Genomic DNA, 22,983 nt, shown 5'->3' with positions numbered 1-22,983 from the left:
CCTGTGTAATCTCAAGCTTCTTCGGCAATTGAAAGCTCTTTCCCTCTAATTGAATCTTATCTTTTTTTTTTTTTTTTTTTGGTACCTTATCATATCCACAAAACTGGGCTTCACACTCCTGGAAAAGCGCCTCGTCCTGACCTGTCGGCTTAATTCTATTTAACATTACACCGCTAACATGGGCAAGCCAAGACTGATTATCCTAATTCGCCATGCTCAATCTGAAGGCAACAGTGAGTTTGCGCCCTTACTAGATAGCCCTAAATTAAACAGCATGTTTGCTGACTGACGGCGACGATAATTTGTAGAGAATCGTGACATTCACCAGACCATCCCCGACCATCGTGTAAAGCTAACCCCTGAGGGTTGGCAGCAAGCCTATGAGGCCGGCCGTCGCCTCAAGGCTATGCTCCGGCCCGACGATACGCTCCATTTCTTCACGTCTCCATACCGGCGAACCCGTGAGACTACTGAGGGAATACTCTCTACTCTAACCGAGGATGACTCGCCCTTCGAACGCCCAGATATCAAGGTCTACGAAGAGCCCCGCCTTCGTGAGCAGGACTTCGGTAACTTCCAGCCCTGCAGTGCCGAGATGGAGCGCATGTGGCAGGAGAGAGCCGACTACGGGCACTTCTTCTACCGTATTCCCAATGGCGAGAGCGCCGCTGATGCGTACGATCGGATAAGTGGCTTTAATGAGAGTCTGTGGCGGCAGTTTGGCGAGGACGACTTTGCGAGTGTTTGCGTTTTAGGTAAGAGCTTCTCCTGGCTATCACAAAGCCTTTGGCTCTTAGAAGGTTGCTAACAGAATAACAGTGACCCACGGCCTGCTATGTCGAGTGTTTCTTATGAAGTGGTACCACTTTACTGTCGAGTACTTTGAAGATCTTCGCAACATCAACCACTGCGAATTCCTCATTATGAACCAAGAAGAAAATGGCAAATATACTTTAGAGAATAAACTACGCACGTGGTCAGAACTACGTCGCGAGCGGGAGCTTCTCATGCAAGAAACTAAAGATAAGGAGGGCAAAGAGACGTCTTCTGAAATCGGCCGCGACGCCAACAAAGACGCCACCCGCCTGCCACGCAACAAAAGCACTGTAGTTGTGCGGAAATGGGGTGGCTGCCCTAACGGCTGCGATCACTCACGACACTTTAACCGGCTTGACCGCCGCGACGATCTCGAAATGCTGCGTCAAAGAGATGAAGCCGGTGCAAAGAAACACAGCACCGAGCTGGCTAATGCCAGCCGTGCCAATGCCGAAAAGAGCCAGGGTCGGGGCGTTCATGTGACGACGCCAGTAGTCACCAATGGCAACAACATTGCCGATGTCACAGCAGCTGCAGGGTCCCTATCACTGAACCCGGTATCATACACCATGTCATCATCTGCTGCAATTACCGCCAGCCCTGCCGGAGTGAACAGCCCAACAGCAGTATCCCCTTTACTTGCGCGTCGGACGGTTCGACGTGCTTATAATTCCGATGATGACGACCCCAACGACCCCAATCTGCACGATGCACTAGACAATGGGGCGTCAGTCGAGAATATCAACATCAGGCGGGCCCAAGAAGAGATTGTGTCATCTCCTGATGCAACACCCTCGTTCATTTCGCCAGAGGACCGTATCCGCAGCCTCATCGGCTCAGACTTTGATAGCACGCAGTCCATAGGCTCTCTTTCCGCCGTCGGATACCAGCGCCACTCCACGGCAGCCCCCGCCTCTAAAAGCATGGCTGCTGCTGGCAACAACAGTGGCGATGCAGCTAAACCATTGCAGCAGCAACCCAACGGTCTGCTCATGAATATAACAGAGAAAGGCACTCGTGCTACCGCAGAGGCTTCCGAGATGAGCCGCAACGGGAGCCAGAACGGAAGCCATAACGAGGATGCCGATGATGAGGACGAGGGTGACCCTAGTCTAGTCTCGCAAGAACTCGCTGATGAGAGTGGCATGGGCCGTGGAATGCGAGCAAATAGATTGGGCGATGGATCTAGCGGGAGTGAAGTGGAGGAAAACAACGGAGAGGACGCAGAAAAGCGAGACCGTAGCATCCATGGCAGCATTTATTGACATGGAAGTTTCTAAGGACGGACGGACGATCAACTGGTCAACCCCGATTGGCATATATCATAGACAAATCTACTCATGTACCTTGCTCTCACGCACAGCGCAGGTCCGTTGTTGCGTAGTATTTTCAATTGAAATATTGGGAAACATTTTTTCTTGGCTTTGTTTACTTGTCCATTCGTGTTACTGGCTGTAACTGATGATTTTTTGTCATTTTTGTCATTTTTGTCATTTTATTTTTTTCTAATAAATAATCCATCTAGTTGTCCCGTTGAATGCCATTAATTCCAAAGGCAATAAATACACCGAAGAAAAAGCGTGAAAAATAAAACTCTCAAGAAGCACGCAAGCTCATGTCTATCTCAAACAAGTAAAAAAATAAAAAAAAATAAAAAGGGGAAAGGGGAAAGGGAAGCGAGGCAGAGGCATGGCATACTCCAGATTACAGATAGGAGGAAAAGAAACCCCTTTCTAGAGATGTGCAAGGGTCGTGGATAGAGGGGAATAGGGCGATAATAGGGACAATGGCTCTCAGAGCAGAACCAAAGATCAAAAAACAACGGAGAGGCAAAAAAGAACAGCTCAGAAGAACTTGGCCATAGTGCGGCTCAGTTTAACAAAGTCCACGGGCTTCGTGATGTAGTCTGTGAACCCAGACTGCGAGCACCGGTCCTGCACTTCTGGCATAACATTGGCCGACAGAGCAATGAAGGGCATCGGTGATGCTCCAGTTCTCTTTTCCCATGCTCGTACATCCTGACAGGCCTGGTATCCATCCTTTCGTGGCATGTGGAGGTCGCACTACAAACAGAATGTTAGTTCGCTGGTGTGGTTCTTAGCATAGACATAAGTGTGAAGGTAACTTACCAAAACCATGTTGTAGTAACCTTGTGGCTGCGCCATGATTTTCTCCGTACACTCTTGCCCGTCAACGGCTACCACGGCTTCGACATTCATCTTTTCAAGGAACTTGGTCAGCACCTTGCGGTTGACCGGGTTATCCTCTACCAAGAGCACACGGTAGCCCCTATTGCCGATTATTTTGCCGACTTCCGTGTAATGCGCACGCTGGTTTTCCCAGTGTCGCTCAGCAGAGGATCTGTTGCGGTCAATGCTGAGGTCGCGCAGACGATCAGGATCAAAAATTGTGGCAAAGCGAGATGGCCGAAGCGGCTTGTTGATGAAATTGACTTTGCCCGTTCGGATAAGTCGTGGCTGCTCCTGCGGCGACAGTCGCATCAGGACCTGGCGCTGAACAGTGTCGCAGAGCGCGAGAATGGTGCTATTTGAAATGCACTCGAGCTGATCAATCCGATCCATCGTAGAAACAACATTTGAAGCGGCGCCAACATTGAGTACAACATGCGTAAACGGTCCAGGGTTTTGACTAGCAACCATTTCTAGAACTGCATCAGCAGAGGGCAATGCCCGAATCTTATGTGGTGGGCCCTTTGGCAGCGTCATTTCAATGTGCTGGGAGGTGGCTTCCCGGCTGTGATCTTGCGGGCAAAGAATGAGGATCGAGTAAGTTTGTGGAGGCGGCAAAGGCATAGTAATGGCAATGGGTGGAGGAGGTGTTGAGGATTTCTTTGGCTTGGGACTCTCCGGTCGGTTTTCCTCCAGTTCGTCAGCGCCGCTAGCGCGGGCAGCTTGTGCTATATTCGCCAAGTCTTGATTTACAGTGATGAGAGGATTTATCTCATCGCCATCTGAGCGTAGAGAGTCCGAGGCGCTCACTGCGTATTTTTTCAAGGCCGCCGACAAGGAGTCCGCATCATGGTGGCTCCCATCGTGCTTTTCGGTCGTCTTTCTTATAGGAAGTGGAGGTGTGACGCTTGGTCCAGGAGACGATGCAGTATGCGTGCTATTGACATCAGGATAATCGTCGGCGCTGGGAAGGGCAAATCGGGCGGTGAAGCTGAATTGAGACCCCTTGTTGGGGACAGCCTGGCCAACCATTTCGCCACCATGGAGTTCAACCAGCTGTCTAGAGATCACAAGACCAAGGCCGCTTCCCCCGTGTTGCCGTGTGCTGCTTCCATCAATCTGACTAAAGGGCTTGAAGATGAGCTCAGCCTCCTTCTCACTAAAGCCGCGTCCAGTGTCAATAACAATGAACTCCAGCATGATATCTTTAGCATTGACCACACCCTTTTTGCCCTTGGTAGTCTCGGCCTCAGGATCTACAAACACACGGCAACGGCTAAAGACTTCACCAACAGTGGTGAACTTGATAGCATTCCCAATAACATTGAGCAGTACTTGGCGAATGCGGACCTTGTCGCCCTTGACCCACGCAGGGACAGTCTCATCAACAACATAGTTGAGCTCCAGGCCCTTGTGGATAGCCATAGTAGAAACAAGCTCGTTGACATCTTCAATCAAAGACCGCGTGTGAAACCACTCATAGCTCAGACGCATCATGCCTGCAGAAGCCTTCGACAGATCGAGGATATCGTTTATAATCAAAAGCAGGCTATTAGCACTGTTTTGAATTGTATTCGCGTAGTCTTGCTGCTCTTCAGTTAGGCGCGTGTCGTGCAAAAATGTGATCATGCCTGAGATTCCAATGAGCGGAGTCCGGATTTCGTGCGACATATTGCTAAGGAAGCGGCTCTTAGACTCCATAGCCTCCTTGAGCTTTTCTTCAAGGAGCTTCTGGTCATTAATGTCGGTGGCTGAGCCGAAATAAACGCCGGTCTTGACCGAGTTGATGTTTTCAATTTCTACCCAACGGACTAGATGCCAGCGATACTCATCTTTCTTTGATCGAAGCCGCACTTCAGCTGTGTATGCTATTCTTCCTGTATTGTCAGTAGTGACTTTGACAATACCACGACGTATTAGTGTTTCTATGTCGGCGATGGGAATATCGTTGAATGCATAACTACTTCCTGAGTCATGGCCCCGGGGAGACTCAGAGGCAGCGATTTCACACTGTGTAGGTGTCGTACTAGACTCGCGTCGGGCCTTAAATGGCACGCTAGAGCCATGATGACCTTCTAAGCCTTGGTAAATATCTTGCTCAAAGCGGCTAAGGTCAAATTTTGGCTGTGGCGATGGCTGGGAGGTGTTAACGTCGACATGAAATTTGGCCAGATCATCTGGATGTACACGGCATAGGAAGTTCATGCCCAGAGAATCCTCAAATGATTGATCTGTGTATGATAGCCACTGATCATTGGCGAACGTAATGCCTTCTTCAGAAGTGGCAGTAAAGACAATCTGGGGAATCAGATTAGCAAGAAGCCGGTGTTTGGCCTCTGACGCAGCAATTTCTTCTTGGCGAGCAGCCTTCAACTCAGCAATATGTTGATCATGGATGTCCATATATGAGCCTAGGAGTTGCATAATCAATCCACGCTTGTCACGAGAAGCGACAGCTCTGGCATAGAACCAACGGTAACAGTCATCAAAACGCTTGATTCGTACTGTTCTAGAGAATTGGTCTCCCGTGCGCAGAGAGTGTCCCCATGCTTTAAGATATTCTTGGCGGTCATCAGGATGGATGCTTCCATACGGATCTGCAGCGAGATCTTGCACCGAAAGCCCCCGATAAGACAGGTACCGACTGTTAACCCATAAGATTTCTCCAGTGAGAGGCAAGGCCACAAACACTTGGGCTGGAAGCGAATCGAGAATTAAACTCTTTAGTTTATCTGATGGAGGAGGCATATGAACAGCACGGACACTACCGCCAGTTCCTCCATTAGCAGATAGAGGACCAGGTGTAGAAGTTGGGTTCGCCTTGGTATTGACAGTACCGGCCTGGGGAAGAGTAGGAAAAGAAGTTGCAAAGTCAGCGCCATATGAATGAAGCAAGCTATGGCGTCTATCCCGGTTGGAGTTGGAGACAACATTTCTAGCGCTGTCGCCACGACTCAAAACAGGCCGAGATAGATGAGAGGTTGATTGCGAAGTAGGAAGGTTTTTATTGGCTAAGGCTGGTAGAGGTGTCTCTTGGTTTTTATCGGAAGGCTGAAGCGCATCGCGAGTTGACACGTTATGATTTAACTGTGGCCGTGATGCGGCAAGTATAGCTACTTCTGGCGTAGGTGGCCAAATGCGGCTAAGAGAGCTTCGGCGTTGTTGAGATGCAGAGTACTCCTCCGAGAAAATGCTGCTACGGGAAACTAAACTGATTGTTCCTTGTGACTGGCCAGGGCCATGTACTACATTCTCTGGTGGTACAGCCGAAGCAGAGCTCTCATCAGGGACAGCAGTTTGCATATCCGCTGCAATGGTCTGGGCAATAGAGGCGCCAGCAAAATACCCATCGCCTCCTAGCAGCGCTGGGCTTGTCTTGAGCGGTCTCTTGTCCTTCGGGCCTAGAACGTCCTCAAAAGATGGTGTCGGTATAGGCGATCCTGCAGCACTGCGTGAAACAGCGGACCATTCGCTTGGGCTAGTGATGCTACCAGCAACCGACTGGTGGGACAGGTCGAAAATTGAGTTCCCATCATGGTTGGTGGTTGACAAAGGAGGAAGTGGCCTGCCATCAGGGCCAAGACCGCCAAATCCTACAGTTCCAGTGCGGCGGCTGCGAAGTCCGGCCAGTTCACTAGCAATCATGGAGTACTGTCGGCAGAGGGAAAATGAATGAGCGAGATGAGGCGAAAGGTGATCAAGACTTTCAGCTAGCTCATTAGGGTATGGGATCACAGGCGTAAGGATCGACAGAATAGCAATTGGGGGTGGCTTTGTTTTATGAGAAATACTACCACCAAAACGGGAATGGCGAGGTGCTTTTCCAGTAGAGCTACGAGCCCGCCTATGAGATTTTTCATCGAGAAAATGAGGGTCTAGGTTGAAAGATCCTGAGGTCTTATGAAGTATTGGAACCGAAAGGGGAATATGCAATACTGTCCAGCTATTTTCATCTAGTGGAACATCGGAAGAATTCAGTGTAGGACGATTTACATCTGAAGAGTTTTCTGCGTTGGGCGAATCTCTATTGAGAGAATCAGCAAAAAACGGGTTGTCTGTAGAGCTTTTGTCTGTAGCTGAGCTCGGAGCAGGAGACTGGGACCAAGGCGATGGTGCTTGTTCATGCTCCTCAAAGGAAGGGGATGGAGGTCTGCGATCATCGCCTTCCTCTGGTACGGTGACAATTCTCGAATTCCCAGGCTGTTCGCGAACACTACGGCTACGACTGAGTCGAGTACTGCTACCTCCAAGAATATCTGAAAGCTGGGAAGTAGATTCAGTTTGATTTAAACGAGGGCGCCTAAGTGACTCCGGACCGCCGGCAGCGCTGCTGCTAACCGAAGCATGAATTTTGCTTCCTATAGGCGACCCAACCTTGGCATCCTCTTTCAAATAGGGGTATGTACGTGTAAGTGCCACGATGTTGCCACGGTCCAGTACACGCCGTACGCCATTATTGTCAATTAGTGGGTCGGCTTCGTAATCTAAAGCCTGGAGCACTGGAAGCACCCGTCCCTTTGAAGGGGGAGAATGGCTCTTTGGCAGATCCCAGTGGGCCGTTGATGAAATAGGCGTATGCACGTCGTACTGCTCTAGTGTCTCCCGTTTCAAGCCTGTGCCCTGTGTGTTACTATCACAGATCTTGTCTGTCGAAGGATAATGGCTGTGGCGTCTCAAGGCAGCAGCAGCTCGTCTAGCAGAGGGGTTGCGTGACAAAGAAGGATCCTCCAAATCAGATTCGGCAATATGAGATGCAAAAGACCTTCGGGTCATGAGCGACGGCCTAGAAGGGAGCTGGGCATTGTTATTACTATTGAAGCAATCTTCAGCGGCCGGTTTAGGCAGTGGGGAGCCCAAAGCATCAGAGCCAGAAGGGGGATCAAGCCCGCAGGTCTTTTGGCCCAAATATCCCATACTCAAGGCGTCTCTATCACGATCACTAAATGTAGCCTTTTGGCCCCATGGAACATTGTCAATGTCCGTAGGATCAGCCGGTACAGAGAGTGTTACACGCTCAGCCTTGTATATACCAACCATGATTTGCACAACAGACTCCCACCATGCATCGAGACCTGGCTCAGCTGTGAGCATGAGAGATAAATTGTACAGATTAGGTATAGGATACTCGGCTAATGTAGACCGGTCTGGCCGAGGCGAAGCAAAGACCGGCCCAAATGAAACGGACGCCATCGGTGTTGGTAGGCTAGGAATTATCTGTTCTTCGGTAGTAAATTTTGTTGACGGTACAGTGTGCGAGCGGCCAAAATGCGTTGGTACACGTGCACTCAGGCTAGAAAGAGTGAAGGACGAAGGCGGCTTCTCTTTTCCAGCCATTCGTGGAAATGGATATGACGGTGTTTGAGCAACAGGGGACGGATTGCTGGCTCGAATTGTGTTTGTAGATGACGCAGTTGGGATATCTTGAGCAACTGAGTCTAATGTCGTATCAGTTTTGGGAAGGTCTGACGTCACTTGGGTCTGTGCAGGGGCCATGCCCAAATCCAGATCACTGGAGGAGACTATTGGTGGAGAAGCAGATGGAGCCAAGTTTTGGGTTGTAGCGATCATAGGCGTCTGCCGAGAGCCAACCCCTGTAGGCTTCGATAATTTTAAATATCCTGCTCCTGGGCTTTGGCGGGGGGTGGGAGTCGAAGTGGTAGTCGTTGATGTACACGCTGAGACGAAAGTAGAGGTGAATGGAGAGACGGAGTCCAAATTAGATTGTTGCGAAGATGAAAACCCCGGTGAATTAGGTGATCCAATAATATTAGAGGACGGTGATGACAGGCCCCTGCTATAGTTCAGCTTTTCTATCTGTACGACCATAGTTCGGCTATATTCTGACATTTGTAGTTGAGTATGACTTGGTGAGGATGAGGCGGGTGATCTTTTCGTAGGGCTTTTAGCGCCGTGCATCGCCTCACGGCTTTCTAAGGGCAACGGAGACATTGGCCATTTTGAAGGGGAAGTCGCCTTGACCGTTGAATTGGAATAAACGGAAGAGGGCGAAGATACACATGGAGTTGGATTTGTAACCGACGATTCCGAGGCTATCAAAGGCGTTGACGTCGACATGATGGAAATTTCCAAAACCAGGAAGGACGGAGGAGCAGGCCTGAGAAGGGACGAAGAAAAAGGCTAAAGGCGACAGACTAAATGAGTTGAAAGGAGGTTCAAGAACACCACATGACGATGTTAGTGTAAGGGGCAAAAACCGGAAGGTAATGAAATGATACGACTAGAGCATTAGCTCAGGGATAGAAATTGAAGAACTCGAACTCAAGTAGAGAAATAGAAGAAGCGGTCGAGGGTTGTCATGAGCATAAAAACTAAGAAAATAGACAGACACCAACACCAAGTATGCATATGACGACAGTGGCAAAGCAAATAGCCAATAGTGACAAGAAAAGTGTCACTCAAAAAAAAAGACTAACAAGGCTAGCAAATGGTGAAGACGCCGTCAGGGTTGTTTTGGCTGATGATCGAAGGTGTAGGCGTTTGCAGTAAGTGTGTGGCACTACTAGGGTAAAATGGACATGAATATCATGTAGTATAGTCTGAAATACGGCCCCAAGTTCTAGTCTTGTGACAATGGGCGTTGTTATGGGTGGGTGAGCGGTCGAATGAGCAGTACTTGAATGGGTAACGAATGATGTTCGCAGAAATAGAGAAAACCAAAGCCCCCAGAGCAGCTATCGAGAAGTCGCAATGGAGGGCTAGGTGCTGGGGAGGTTTGGCTGGGGAGAAAGTAGAAAAGCGGAAAAGCGGAAAAGAAAATTCAAGTGCGGTGAGGCGAAAGGCCGGAAAGAGACAGCGAAGCGATTTGTATTGAATCTGATTGTCGAGTTGATAGTATCAGGCTAGCCGAGCTGGAGTCGTGTTATCTAGACCGCTATATAGCAGCTGTAGCTAGTAATGGCTGTCGTTTCCGTCACGATCTTTTTGTCTGGACAACAGTGTGAGAAGGCCAATGTGCGATGAAGAATTATATATTCGTTTGAGCCAAATTTGCAGGTGCTGAAAATATAAATCGCGAATCAAGGGCCAGGAATATCAAGAGAAAGGTCACAGATAAGACCGAGAAGAGAAGGCGAAGAGAAGAGAAAAAAAGGTTTAGGGAAAAAAAGCGTCCAGCAAAAAGAAAAAGAAAGAAAGGGATAGAAACGGCCCAAGGCGTAGATGCAAAATCGTGAGGCAGTTGCAGAATAGAATAACGCAAGAGCCAAAAAGAACCATGAGTAGATGAGAACGAACAGCAAGAACTCAAAAACAAGCAAGTGAATGGATGAATGAGGAAACCAGAAAAAATGGGAATGAGCTGCACCAAATTCGGAAGCCACTTGCTCATTCTGCAAGACAATCTTGAATTGGCATCCTATCCTGCCTTGTTTTTTTTCTAGCTATGACGTGGTTTGGAAAAAAAAAATATTTGAAAAGGAAGCTTATAGCAAGGCTGCTCAATGTACCCAGTACACATCTAGCACTCAGCTACTACGGGATTTATATGTACCTGTACCCCCTACTTGATGTACTTGATGTACCCCAGGATAACGCACAATAATAGCCCACAACACCACAGATATCAATAATGTATATTATAAGCAGGTTGTAGGAACACATGTGTATCCTCGTTGTATCTACCAATAGCCAGGTTCAATTTGTCTAAAGTCCTCTCCTGGGACAAATTCAGCGCGCTACCCTTATAACCAACCAGAGCTGCGCCCTTCTCCCCCTTTCTTTCCCTTCAACACATACCACAAGCTAACCCTCCTGTTTTTGCTACGATTCGAGTTTCTTGAATTCCCCAGACAGTAGACGCCGACGCAGCCTCTCCAGGGGCTGTTTAGCCTTCACCACAGGCCTCGCGCGATGTGATGTGTGTTTATTATGCACATCACATTACTTGCTAGGGCTGCAACGTTTTACCCACTCAAGCTAGCTAAACATCAGCATCTATGCCCCCTCCGCCCCCCCTTTCTAATGCGCTACTTACACTCCTACTTGGGCACAATTGCATATATCCTGCATTCTTCTGTCTTGATACTATCAACCTCTAAACTCCGCTTGTCGACTAATGCGGTCTTCCTGTCGTCCTTTCGCATGCCCTAGCAGCCCTCTCTCCCTTCATACGTTTGCTGCTGTTTCGCCATAACGCTGGTTCCAACTTGCTAAACTTGACCCTTGCTTTTTACTTAGCATCCTCCTCTATCATCCATTCTACATTCTTGGAAGTTCTATTAATGGATTGACATTCCCAGGCTGATGACTCGGGCTTCTCCAGCTCTCCAGGTTTGTCTTTCCGTTCAGCCATTGATTTCTCGTTAGCCCTATCATATCTCATATCTAACTTTGCTCCATTCTACGCCACGATACAAGTCTTGCCAGACTAGTTGGGGATAACCCTATACAATCAAAGAAAACGCATACCCCGAGCAGCCAATAAGTGTTCAATTACCACACCATCTCCCTTCTTATTCCTTTGCACATCTGACCAGGTTATAGCGTTCACACCTTGCCACAGTAAGTTTAGCCAAGTCCGTATCTTCTCCAATAAACCTTGTGCTTGAGCATCTAGAACACAGGATGCTACCACCAGGCTTCGTAAAGGATGTGAGGATTGAACTGGTGTGTTACGAAAGTCTTTTCGGCTTCTAACATAAACACAGACACTGAAGTCTCTCCAAATGCAAGAAAAACAAAGGCTTGTGTAGAGGCCATCAGCATTATAAAGGAAACACTCCCGAAATCTTGTCGCCTTTGAGCTTACTCTCCATGCCTGCAATTACATGATGATACAAACAAGGTCATGTGAATCATCTAGATATTCGCCGTCGTATTGCGTGTACATCTTACGAAAATTGCTAGCACAATTGATTCACCAAATGGTGGTTTCATGGACTCCTAATTGTTGTTTAGTTGCGTCATTAGGAAGACATCAGCATAGGGGATATTGGTATATTTCCGTCCTTACTAATAGCTTTTGAAAGGAAATATTAACATACACTCCCTTCTCTTATGTTGGGGCCCTCTACCCTAGGTGACTCTCACCATTTTGCCATTTGTTCCACCAACACAACCAGCTCAGATATTTCGATGATCTCATCACTTAGGTTCCTAACTTCGTAACCGCAATTTTCGCCTCACCACACCAACCTTCCTGTCATCTGGAAGCGCCTCAACTTAGCATGAATAACTTTTTTTTTCTCTTTCCGTACCACAGGCCTCCGGCTCGATAGAAAGCCTACGAGTGCTTGCTTATATAGCACTCACTGTCCAAGAAACGGCCGGCCTGTGTCTAGGTTCATACATTCATGGTCTCTTAATACCCAGTTTCAGCTAAGCCACATGAACAACTAATCGCACACAAAACAGCAGTAACACAATAGGGTTCTGCCTAGTGTGAAGTGGCTGGAGTGAGGCAAGCCCTATGTGGAAGCATGTTGTCGATGTGGGAGCGCCTAGCCATAGCGACAAGGGATGCAAGTGATTCTGCCTGGTCTAATTTGCCATTGACAGTATTTCTCACATTTCCCGCTGCCTTGCCTTCCTATCTATAGCAGAAGGCTGAGTAGACAAGTTTAGGTGAGCCCTTGTCTTACAAAATAAGCATGTACGTTGCGTTGCCTAAATCTCACGCAACAATGACGTCATGAAATTTGCAGCTTAACTCTGTTTCCTATTCTATTCTAGCGTTCATTGTGTGCTTTCACCATGTAACAGTGGCACATCCCTCACGAACGAGAGGCCCAACAACAATCGAGAACAAATTCAGCCTGCTAAATGCATGCTAGATACATTACAGGTCTCAAATGGCCTTTTCTCCTGTCCTAAGACGTACCCGTCTTTTTTTGGCCCCATCCAGTACTCCCTTGTCCTCGGGCCTCCCCCTTTTTTCTTCTCTTTGATGGCTGATTCGGCTCTCTCCGCTTCGCCTTTCCACATGCGGACAGGTCTGGATGGGCTGGTATCGTCTCTTTCTCAGAAGCCTAAGACAGGTCCCAACCCCAACAGTACCGGTCTGGGATACCGCATATTACTATAAATGAATATTCTGCGCTTCTCCATTCCAACGCATTAGCCTAGGTCTTCTTTGTCAATCTCATGATCCCATGTGGGAAACCCGGGGTGTTGTACTCTCTTAGTAGGTGGTAGGTAATGAGGAGCTTGAGGAAGATGAAAGTTTAAATTCATTGTTGTCTTGCGCACATATACTCCGCGTTGATCTTATTATATTCTATTATTATCTGCGGAGATCGATCTCCTAAGTCAAGGAAATGGCCTTTGTTGCAACATGATGCACTTTTCGTATGCTATGACCTTATTGTCTGTCTCAACCCTGGTAGATTAGATGACTAGCAGGCTCTATCCTGCCTGCTAGCGCTTCGACCACAGGTTGCCCATCAAAAGCTGTCGAATTCCCGTAGAGGCTTTTCAGGAAGACGCCCTTTTGTGTCTCTCGATTAGGCGACGTGGTGTCATTTTCATAATATGATGTGTTACTCTAACGTGTTACATTCCATGCCCAAAACAGATATTGGCGATAAAGCCGAATGCCTATCAGGTTCAAAAGGGCATCCCCAAATCCTCAGCCTCAAAGTTTCACTGCAGCTTGACCTGGGAAATAGATGACGGGCCATTGTGCCAGGAAAAGAAGGACAAGTAATGATAGAGCATGGTCGGATACACAATACAGGGCATATACTATCATGTACGTTGTTTCGGCGTGGCGTTTCAGGTCATTTTAAATCAAGCACATGGGTGCTTGGGGGAGCACAATACATCCATCACCACATACACTCAAGTCGAGCTGCGACTCGACGTTCCCTGCGCCATTTAGCTTGGAGATAGGAAATACATGTATATCGAAACGGATCTTCAAGTGAGTTTTTGTCTTTGCTTTGCCGTTCTTGTTCGTTTTCGTTGAGCCCTTGGGTCCAAGCTTAAATTCCAAGCTTCCTCCTTTGTATACGGGGGAAGATACCAGCCACAATAAACACGCAGAGGAACACAATCGACCATGTCTTAATTTCCGCAACTCGGACAATATAGTCTGTACGAGTGGCAGAGACAATAGTTGCTAGAACCAGCAGCAGAAGAGTGTACCCGCTCATGCGATGATATTTCCAAATGCTCTTGGCTTGCTGCTCGCCACCATATAAACTAGGGACAGCCCACATGGTGACGCCCACGAGAAGCTGGACAGCCATGAGCACTCCCGTTACAACGCCAAAATAGGCGTGGATAGAGTGGAAATGCGGCATTCCGTTCTTAACCTTGTTGTACTCAATAATGCCGATGCCTACTCCTACACCGAGGAAGGTAAGCGTGTTGAAAGCGGCATGGCACCGCTGTCCCGTGCGTTTTTGACTAGCGGTATGAGTTGGTTGGAGGACAAGAATTGATTGTATCAAGGAGAAGACGCCGACACTAGCAGCAAGCGGGTGGCCGGAGAAAAGAATGACATCGCCCAAAAGAATGGTTGCCCAAATCGTGAGAAGGAACAGTACGTTGGCGATTTGTGCCAATATTCCGGTACCTATTTTCGTAGGAGATGTGTGTTAGCATACTAAATCGTATGGGCAGTAGCTTACATTCGATAACGCACAAATTAGTGCATTGTAACTCATCGGTTTTACTCACCAAGGACCAGATTATGGGCCATAGAATCGCCTATCACTTGGGCTGCATCACCACGATCTCCCAACAAAGGCACGGCTTCATTTTGGGGAACACCGGCCTCTGTATTCCCTGTCTGTTCTATGCCACTAGAAGGCATGGCTCCAGTATAACGATAATGATAGAGATGGGGTTATATGGCTGGATATGGCTTTAGCTAGCTCGCGTTCTAATTCTAATATTAAGATTGGAGATGATATGTGCAGGTATAAATGATGTTTTGTCCGCTTGGATATATGGTCAATCGTAGCGGTAAGTAGCCTGAAAGGTTCACGTTCGTCGCGTTGCTGATAAAAGGGAGGGAGGGGACGTGGAGGCTGGGCTGAGGTAACAGGTGGAGGATATAGCAATACTGGTGAAAAGACGTCGAAAACTATGGTTTTCTGTATCTGCGGCTTCTACTGCCAGTCGCAGTCTCGGGTATTTAGAGCAGAGAATCGCAGCACAATGAAACCGAACAATTCTGAACAAAGATGTTATGTAGTGACGTTAGAAAATTGCGTCAAGTTATTGATACACCTGATAGAATTACGAACAGAAAATATAGTGGAGCAAATATTCGTCATAGCAAGCTGATAAGGACCAATCAGAGTCTGATGATTACCTGCGGCGGCAATATCGAGGGGTCTGGGTTTGAGAAGCCGATGGCTAGCATTAGGGTATAGGGTTGTATTCATATACGGGGAAAAAGGGACACTCAAATGAGACGTGGATGAGAAGTGTGAAAGGAGGGATATTTTATTGAAAGATGTCGAAGCATCGAAGATATTTCACAGGAGGATGTATCTGTTGTTGAATAGCTGACTATATTACAGCTGTCATTAACTCCAAGACAACGAAATAGCTTAGCGAGAGGATTAGTTGAAATCCTTCTTGTGAGCTAGGGACAAGGACTCTACTACTACAAATATTCCCACCATCTTGCCCATCTTGCTCCATTTCAACAACTATGATTATTAGGCTGGTCTTCCATTGCTAGCCACCCGCAGAGCATAAATTCTGAGCCATAATTTGTATAGATGGGCCCTCAAGACTATGTCAAGCCTTCCTGGCTAGTGTGCGGTCGGAGAGGCTCTAGAAACTAATCATCTTACAATCTAAAATAATATAAGTTTGTCTTCTATGCCTCATTGGCTATCTATGGGGATTTCAGGAAGAGGGGCTCTTGAGAAGTCCGACTAGATCCGTAGTGGAAATAACCGGCAGACTCCGCCTGCCGAGTACTACAAGTATCCCACGAGGGACAGCCACTCTAGATTTTTGGACCTGCATATTTCTGCCACTTTATTCTCTACTCTCTTGCATTTCTCGTTATCTCTTCTTTTCACTCAAATATTTACTTACTCAAGGCCTACCATGTCATCCCTTCCACTTCTCACAAAGCCGACCTCGGTGGAGGAACAGCCTGAGGGTTCTGTGTACCCCCTCGAAGACATTCCTGTGAAGCCCATTGCTTCGGAGGACATTGACAAGACTTTCCGTTCAAGCAACATCGGTGAGTTCTTCAGACATTCTACCCAAATTCAAATGCTACTGGCCATTGTTGTATGCCAAAATATGCATTGCTGCTGCCCTTTGGGTAACCATCTATCAATCCTCGCTTCGCCCACTAAAAATAGGCCGTGCTCTGTACCCGCGGTATAGCGGTATGTGCTAAGTCAACTAATATTTTAACATCCTCTTATCAGATCTCATTTCGGCCACTCTGGGCGGTAAAATCCTGGCCTTTTCCGATGAATGGTTTGCTGAAGCCTCCAACCTGCTGACTCCCACTCCTCCCATCCGCCAGCCTGGTAAGATGGTCTATACCGGCGCGTGGTATGATGGCTGGGAGACCCGTCGCCACAACTCGGAGCCCTTCGACTGGGTGGTTGTTCGGCTGGGAGTTGCCTCTGGCACTATTGAGGGCATTGAGATAGACACCGCTTTCTTCAACGGTAACCATGCACCGTGGATCTCAGTAGAAGGATGCTTTAGCCAAAATGACGAAGAGGTGATCTCTTGGAAGGGCACCCGTGGTGGTTGGGAAACCATCGTTGGACACCAGGAGTGTGGCCCCTCCCATCGCTTTTCTTGGAAGCTTCAGAGCCCTACCGAGAAACCGTACACCCATGTCCGTCTAAACATGTACCCCGATGGCGGCATTGCCCGCTTCCGTCTCTTTGGCCATGCTGTGCCTGTCTTTCCCAATGACCCTGAGGCCATCTTTGATCTAGCTGCTGCCCAGAATGGCGGTGTCGCTGTATCTTGCAATGACCAGCACTTTGGCTCGAAGGACAACTTGCTTTTGCCAGGCCGTGGAAAGGACATGGGCGATGGCTGGGAGACTTCACGCTCTCGTACCAAGGGCCACGTTGACTGGTGCATCATCCGTCTTGGCGCTCCTGGATATCTAGAACGCTTTGTTGTCGATACTGCCCATTTTCGCGGAAACTATCCTCAGAGCGTTCGTGTTGAGGCCTTGGAGTGGACTAGCGAATCTGAGCCTGAGCACGCCAGCCCGGGATGGGAGGAATTTGTAGCTGCTTCAAAATGCGGCCCTGATAAGGAGCATGAGTTTGCCAGCCTACACAAAGAAAAGCTGGTAACTCACATCAAGCTAGTCATGATCCCCGATGGCGGTGTGAAGCGTATCCGGGCATTTGGCAAGCGTTCTACAAACTAAATGAATATTTGTAGGCCAAGTCTTGGAGAGCCAAGAGTGATTTACAGCTTGTTACATGATTTCTAAAGATATATACAAAGGAATATGAAAATGATACTATCCATAAATTAATACCGTCGCTGGCTGAGACGCAAAATACTCATCTGAAACCCAACAATGCTTAGAGGGCTGAGCACAAGTTCCATTAAGCCTAACAAGCCTTAGGGTTATCAAGACTTGTCAAAGAATAGGTACCCATTTATTGTGCCTTCCCATTGGGCCGATCGAAAGTTCAAATGACATAGTGTATTTGTGGAGGCACCAACCAAGAATTCATCCTCACCTCCCTCTAAGGCTCAGGCGAATATGCATACGCCGTCCATATCATAGCTAACATACAACATAGTGTGCTGGACGATCCACGCTTTTTATCTTCATCCTTTCTTTTTCTGCACTGTCTTGGCTTCTTTCTTATGCCTTTCTTGACTCTGCTTTTTTTTTCTGTATACTCTTATCAATAACTCTAGGCTAGCAAGACTTGACTTGTTCCCCTGACCTGTGTCCTGCACCTCACATCATTCCGGTCTTTTGCTGTGCCAGTGCATTCGTGCCTTGCAGCTTTTCAACGACACCCCTCACCCCTCCTTTCTATTCACCACTGCTATCCCCCCGACAGCAGGCGACCCCCAAGGCGACGCCATTTGACCTTTGTCCTTCTTTTGCAGCTACTACGGCCGAATAAGCCTTCCAATATACCCACCAAACCCCTCCCCAATACACACATACACAGCTAAATAAAGGCCGCCCTACCCAATCATACTGGCATGGATCTGGGGACGCTCAACGGAGACGGTGACAAGCCAAAGGGACTTCCAGACGATCTACCCCGGAGCCTCAACGACCGCCGGTCGACTGCCGTAGACCACATGGTTTCGGAGACAGAAATATACGATGGCTGGCAGCAACAGTCCCAGTTTCTTACATCGCCAATCGCTGCAAAGCCTCTCGACTTTGGCACACTCTCTCTTAACGACGATAAAGATTACCCAGAGGAAATCTCGACCGGCCCCAAGGATAGCGATACTAGGCTTATGGAAATGCTGGCGGCGCAGGCCGCTCACCAAATTGGTCTGAGCTTTGAAGACGACGATGAGGTTGCAATTGATGAATCTCGGCCAGAAAGCGAACGCCGCGAAATGCTGCAAAAAGCATTGAACATGGCAGCAAGCAACGGCGACTTGGATCGAGTTAAGCGCATTCTCAACGGCAAAGCAAAAGCTTTAGTCGACGTCAACGCTTTTGACGAAGACGGGACACCTCCGCTGATTTATGCGGCTTGCTTTGTAGGCTTACCCATTCTCCCCCACTATCATATGAGCCTGCTTGACCACCATTAACTAAACTAATGGCTGGGATCAGCAGACGAGATATCGCTTCTTTAAACTGACACCAAATGGCTGCCCCTGACTGGGGGGGGGCCTCTGTTTTTCAACCATAGGGTCATGAAAGTGTAGTTGAGGAATTGATCAACGCCGGCGCCCAAGTAAATATACAAGATTGCAACCAGTGGACGGCACTTATGTGGGCTATGACCAACCGCCACAAGGGCATCGCAAAGATCCTCCTCGACTCCGGCGCCGAACCACAACAAAAGACATCGAGCGGCAGAACCGCATTCGACTTTCTGTCTCCCGATAGCGACATGGGCTTCTATCTCCATGATAGTGGCTATAATCTTGCCAGCTTGGGCCTGGCCGAGGACTTTTACCAGCCTGGCGTTATGCAGGACAAGTTTGAGGAAGAGATGGCCGAGACAGAGCTGCACCGGCGCATGATGATGGATAGTGCGCGTGACCTCGAGGTAGACCTAGGAAATGTCGGTATAGACGACAAACCAGAGGTTAGTATGAATATTGTCGCAAGTTGAGTGCGGCTACAAGTGTGACTAACAGGCCAGCTTAGTCCGTCGACGAGTTTGAAGAGGAAATGCAGGAGTTTGACTGGAGCAGATGCTTGCACGATCAAATGTTTGTCTTCCAAGAATCCGAACTTGATGCCATTCTTGATATTATCATCACCAACATGAAGCCCCAGCGCACGCCGAGTCAAAAGCCCGTGCCAGCGAATATGATATTCCTTAGTGCCCGTTATGCACATTACCACGCCAGCCACGAACTACTCGACCGTCTTATGGTTTCCTCCATGGACAAGATTAACGATGTTGTCGAACGATCGCAATGGGACATGACAATCTTGGCATTCTGGATTTCTAATGCCACTTTGTTGCTACACTACTTGAAGAAAGACGCAGGCCTAGTAGATGCCACAACAGAGTATCAAGTGCAGCTAGCAGAGCTGATCAACGAGATTTTCATTCTCATTGTCCGCGACGCAGAGAGACGGCTTGACAAGGTTCTGGATGTGGCCATGCTGGACCATGAGACCATCCCCGGCTTCGAAAACATTGCCTTTCAGAACGAATGGAAGCTTTTTAAGCGCAAGCAGACTGTTAAGCAAGAACCGCTTGAGCGTCGCTTGAGGCCTCCGTCTCCCAAACAACGGGCCAAGCCGGCCCCACGAAACGTCACGTCTCTCTTGTCATCAACGCTATTCGTGCTTGATCTGTATGACATCCACTCAGTTATAGCTTCCCAGATTATATCACAACTTTTGTACTGGATAGGTGCGGAGCTGTTCAACCGGGTCATGTCCAACCGTAAGTACCTTGCACGTACCAAGGCGATGCAGATCCGCATGAATGTTTCGGTGCTGGAGGACTGGGCACGAACTAATAACCGCCTTCCCGACCACTATGAGGCCGGCGAAATGAAGGCCAGTGGTGAGCCCACAGTGGAAGCTGCTAGACGCCACTTGGCACCTGTGATCCAGCTCTTACAGTGGCTACAGTGTTTCTCATCCTTAGCCCCCGATGACCTGGAGGCACTTGTGGATACATTACAGCAGCTACGCCGTCTCACGCCACAGCAGCTTGTGCATGCTGCTACACACTACCGCCCTGAGGTAGGAGAAACAGGGCTGCCTAAAAGCGCCCTGAAATACCTCCAGGCGATTCAACAGGAGACTATCCTCAAGCGCGACCGGCGTAAAAGCGCCATGTCGCTCGCGATGAGCGTACCATCGACGCCCGTAGCTAGCAAGTCAGGCGGCAGCAGCAGCGTTGATAAGATCTCAGAAGACGTGCAGACGCCCGGTACATCTATGGCGAGCAGAGACGGCTCGGACGACTCGGATGACGACGCATCGCATAATCTGCTGCTTGACCCCGCGCTTATGTTGCCGTTTACACTGCCGACGTCAACTGACATGCTAGTGTCATACGGGGCAGGCTTTGGCGGGATGAACCGAGAGAGAGAACGCAAGTACATTCCAACCGTGCCACCAGAGTTCTTAGCTAAGCTCGAAGTTGTCAGTGGTCCACGCAAGGAAAAGCCACTCTATGGCGAACAGGACTGGGCAGATGAAGAGGTGTAAACAAGAAGAGCGAAAGGACGTATTACTGGAGGGAAAATTAAATACATATTGTAACCGATGGCAAGGTGTATAGGTACGAGCACCTTTTAGTGGTGGCTTTTTTGGAGCCAGCACGAGCGAGTGCGCTGAACATACACAAACTTCGAAAGACTTACAACTATATTAATATATACCTATGACACCCAGACAAGATTATCGAGTTTGTACAACCAGCCCACCGAGTCAGGAGTAGACTAGAAGCTAGAAGGCTACCTCGGGATATACTACGTCATCAGTTCGCCATCTCGTTCAACCGACCCAAGCCTCGAGGGCCGGAACATGTGCGCGCGACCCTTGATATAATACGTGCGTACGACGATGTTTTTTTTCTTTTTTTTTGCTTTCTCTTTGCCCTCAGGTGTTGCCATTCACATCGGCTGAACTAGACGGAGTTTAGAATAGATCTGTCTGCCTCCCTTGTGAAAAGGCAACTGACCAGGTCTTTATGGATTATTTGCGCGTGCCAGGGAAAGGGTATTTCATTCAGCTTCCGAAATCACGTATAGCTGGATAGTCGGCTACGAAATGGACAAGATACATTATGAATTTTTTTTGGTTTATTCGTTTATTTGCTTGCTTATTGGGTCAGGTGGCAGTAATGCGGCCAGCTCAGGCTTGTCAGGTTGAAGGCAATATTAGCAGAACCCATTGGCTAAGACGCAAGGAGTTTTTGGCAATGATAAGGGGGGGGGGGGGCCTTGGTGAACTTCGGTTGTAAAAGGAATGCTGACGGTCACGATGCAAGGGACTGTTATGCAGGAAAGTCTTTTTGTACCATTTTATGTTATTGTCCAAGGTAGATTTGTAGTATAATCTGTTCCCTTTTCTGTGTTTAGTTCTTCTTGGGCCCCAATAGCGACGATGATCAATACTTTTTAGCTAGCTAACTAATCAACAGAGCAAGTAAAAAAAAGCATGCTTGGCTCAAGGTTGCGCTAGCATGAGTTCACCGAAAGAAGAATTTGTCACGATTGATTTCTTCCCCGTTTCTCCGCACACAACACGTGTATAAAGTGAATCACGTCTGCTTCACGCGTGATGAAAAATATTCTTATGTTAAGGGGGACATGCCAAAAAGGGGGCAGGAGCATACCTCCTCGGTGAGTTCAAGTATGGTTGCAAGTATCCCGAATCCCAACACCGAATCATCGTGTAAGCGGCCAAGTTTGTATACCCCATAGCTTCCCTCTCTAGAGATTCCAGACCCTCTTCCCCAGCCTCTTTATACACAAGAGTAATAGCACATTGGCCAAAGCTTTATTAGGCCGTGCTGCAGCTCATGGGAGGAAAGAAGAGGGGCAGAGAGAGACAACAGGAAAAAATGAAAGATTTCAACCTTCTCGATGCATTCTTCAGCGGAGCAAAGGAGCACGAGTCAAGCCTAAACAAGACGAGATTGATTATATAACGGCCGAGTTAGAGCTAATATCAAGAGAGTGCTATAATACGGATCTTCAAGGCCTTTGGCTTTTTGTTTTAGGTTGCCTGGGCCAAGTCAGTGGTTCAGTCGGGCTGAGGGCCGAGAACAAGGACAATGACGAAATGAGAAAAAGCCAGGCCAAGTGAAGCTGAGCGTGTCGAAAAGGCTCAAGTTCCCATGAGGAGCAAGGTAAAGCAAGACGGGGAGGGGACGGAAAATAGAGTGTTGACGAAAAGAGATGGATGGGATGAAGCACACACAGACAGGCATTTACCTTGTCAAGGTCAGATTATGGCTCCTATGGGCTGAGAGCGAGTGGAGATCGACAGCAAGCTCACAATCAGGTCCCATTTTTTAGGTTTATTTTTGTGGGTGTGGGACAAGACACTATTATGAAAGATATTTCGAGCCCTAATTGACTCTTTTATTTGGGCAGCACCAGAGAAGACACAACACAAAACAAAGAGGAGGAGGTGCAGGATGCGGGGAACATTTTGGTATGGGGCAAAGCAAAAACAGAAGAAGCAGTTGCAAAAAGAAAAAGGACAAGCATGGAGTGAGTGCATGCATTGTGCAGCAAAAAAAAGTAAAAAAAAAATCCAAAGAGAGAGAGATTACGACGTGCACATAGCAGGCATGGCGAAATAAAGCGGAGGCCGCTGGAGAAAGAGGAAAACTGGGCAAACATGTCAAGCTGTTTTAGTTGA

General features: G+C 48.2%; 5 protein-coding genes across 5 annotated transcripts; 3 read left to right on the top strand and 2 right to left on the bottom strand.

Annotated features, from left to right (window-relative positions):
* Positions 1-178: 178 nt before the first annotated feature.
* Positions 179-2,081, top strand: HOO65_010381 (Broad-range acid phosphatase DET1; the record flags this gene model as incomplete). Its single annotated transcript, XM_071005619.1, has 3 exons — positions 179-233; positions 309-755; positions 820-2,081. 3 exons carry the CDS (start codon positions 179-181, stop codon positions 2,079-2,081), a joined length of 1,764 nt encoding a protein of 587 aa, XP_070862203.1.
* Positions 2,082-2,660: 579 nt separating this feature from the next.
* HOO65_010380 (Hsp90-like protein) lies at positions 2,661-8,498 on the bottom strand (the record flags this gene model as incomplete). The annotated part of the gene is made up of 2 exons (XM_071005237.1): positions 2,661-2,879; positions 2,946-8,498. 2 exons carry the CDS (start codon positions 8,496-8,498, stop codon positions 2,661-2,663), a joined length of 5,772 nt encoding a protein of 1,923 aa, XP_070862202.1.
* Positions 8,499-13,945: 5,447 nt separating this feature from the next.
* HOO65_010379 (uncharacterized protein) lies at positions 13,946-14,781 on the bottom strand (the record flags this gene model as incomplete). The annotated part of the gene is made up of 2 exons (XM_071006103.1): positions 13,946-14,541; positions 14,646-14,781. The coding sequence occupies 2 exons, from the start codon at positions 14,779-14,781 to the stop codon at positions 13,946-13,948; spliced, it is 732 nt and encodes a 243-aa protein (XP_070862201.1).
* A 1,256-nt stretch (positions 14,782-16,037) lies between these two features.
* Positions 16,038-17,346, top strand: HOO65_010378 (Allantoicase; the record flags this gene model as incomplete). The annotated part of the gene is made up of 2 exons (XM_071005873.1): positions 16,038-16,176; positions 16,370-17,346. The coding sequence occupies 2 exons, from the start codon at positions 16,038-16,040 to the stop codon at positions 17,344-17,346; spliced, it is 1,116 nt and encodes a 371-aa protein (XP_070862200.1).
* An 803-nt stretch (positions 17,347-18,149) lies between these two features.
* On the top strand, positions 18,150-20,817 carry HOO65_010377 (Dilute domain-containing protein C25B8.08; the record flags this gene model as incomplete). Its single annotated transcript, XM_071005435.1, has 3 exons — positions 18,150-18,668; positions 18,893-19,225; positions 19,288-20,817. 3 exons carry the CDS (start codon positions 18,150-18,152, stop codon positions 20,815-20,817), a joined length of 2,382 nt encoding a protein of 793 aa, XP_070862199.1.
* Between the last annotated feature and the right edge of the window lie 2,166 nt (positions 20,818-22,983).

The sequence above is a fragment of the Ceratocystis lukuohia genome, assembly GCF_044167205.1.
Source record: "Ceratocystis lukuohia strain C4212 chromosome Unknown Supercontig1_pilon, whole genome shotgun sequence".
In the NCBI taxonomy this organism is placed as follows: domain Eukaryota; kingdom Fungi; phylum Ascomycota; class Sordariomycetes; order Microascales; family Ceratocystidaceae; genus Ceratocystis; species Ceratocystis lukuohia.
Note: the sequence above shows the minus strand (reverse complement) of the source record. Positions and strands in the feature narration are given on the sequence as shown.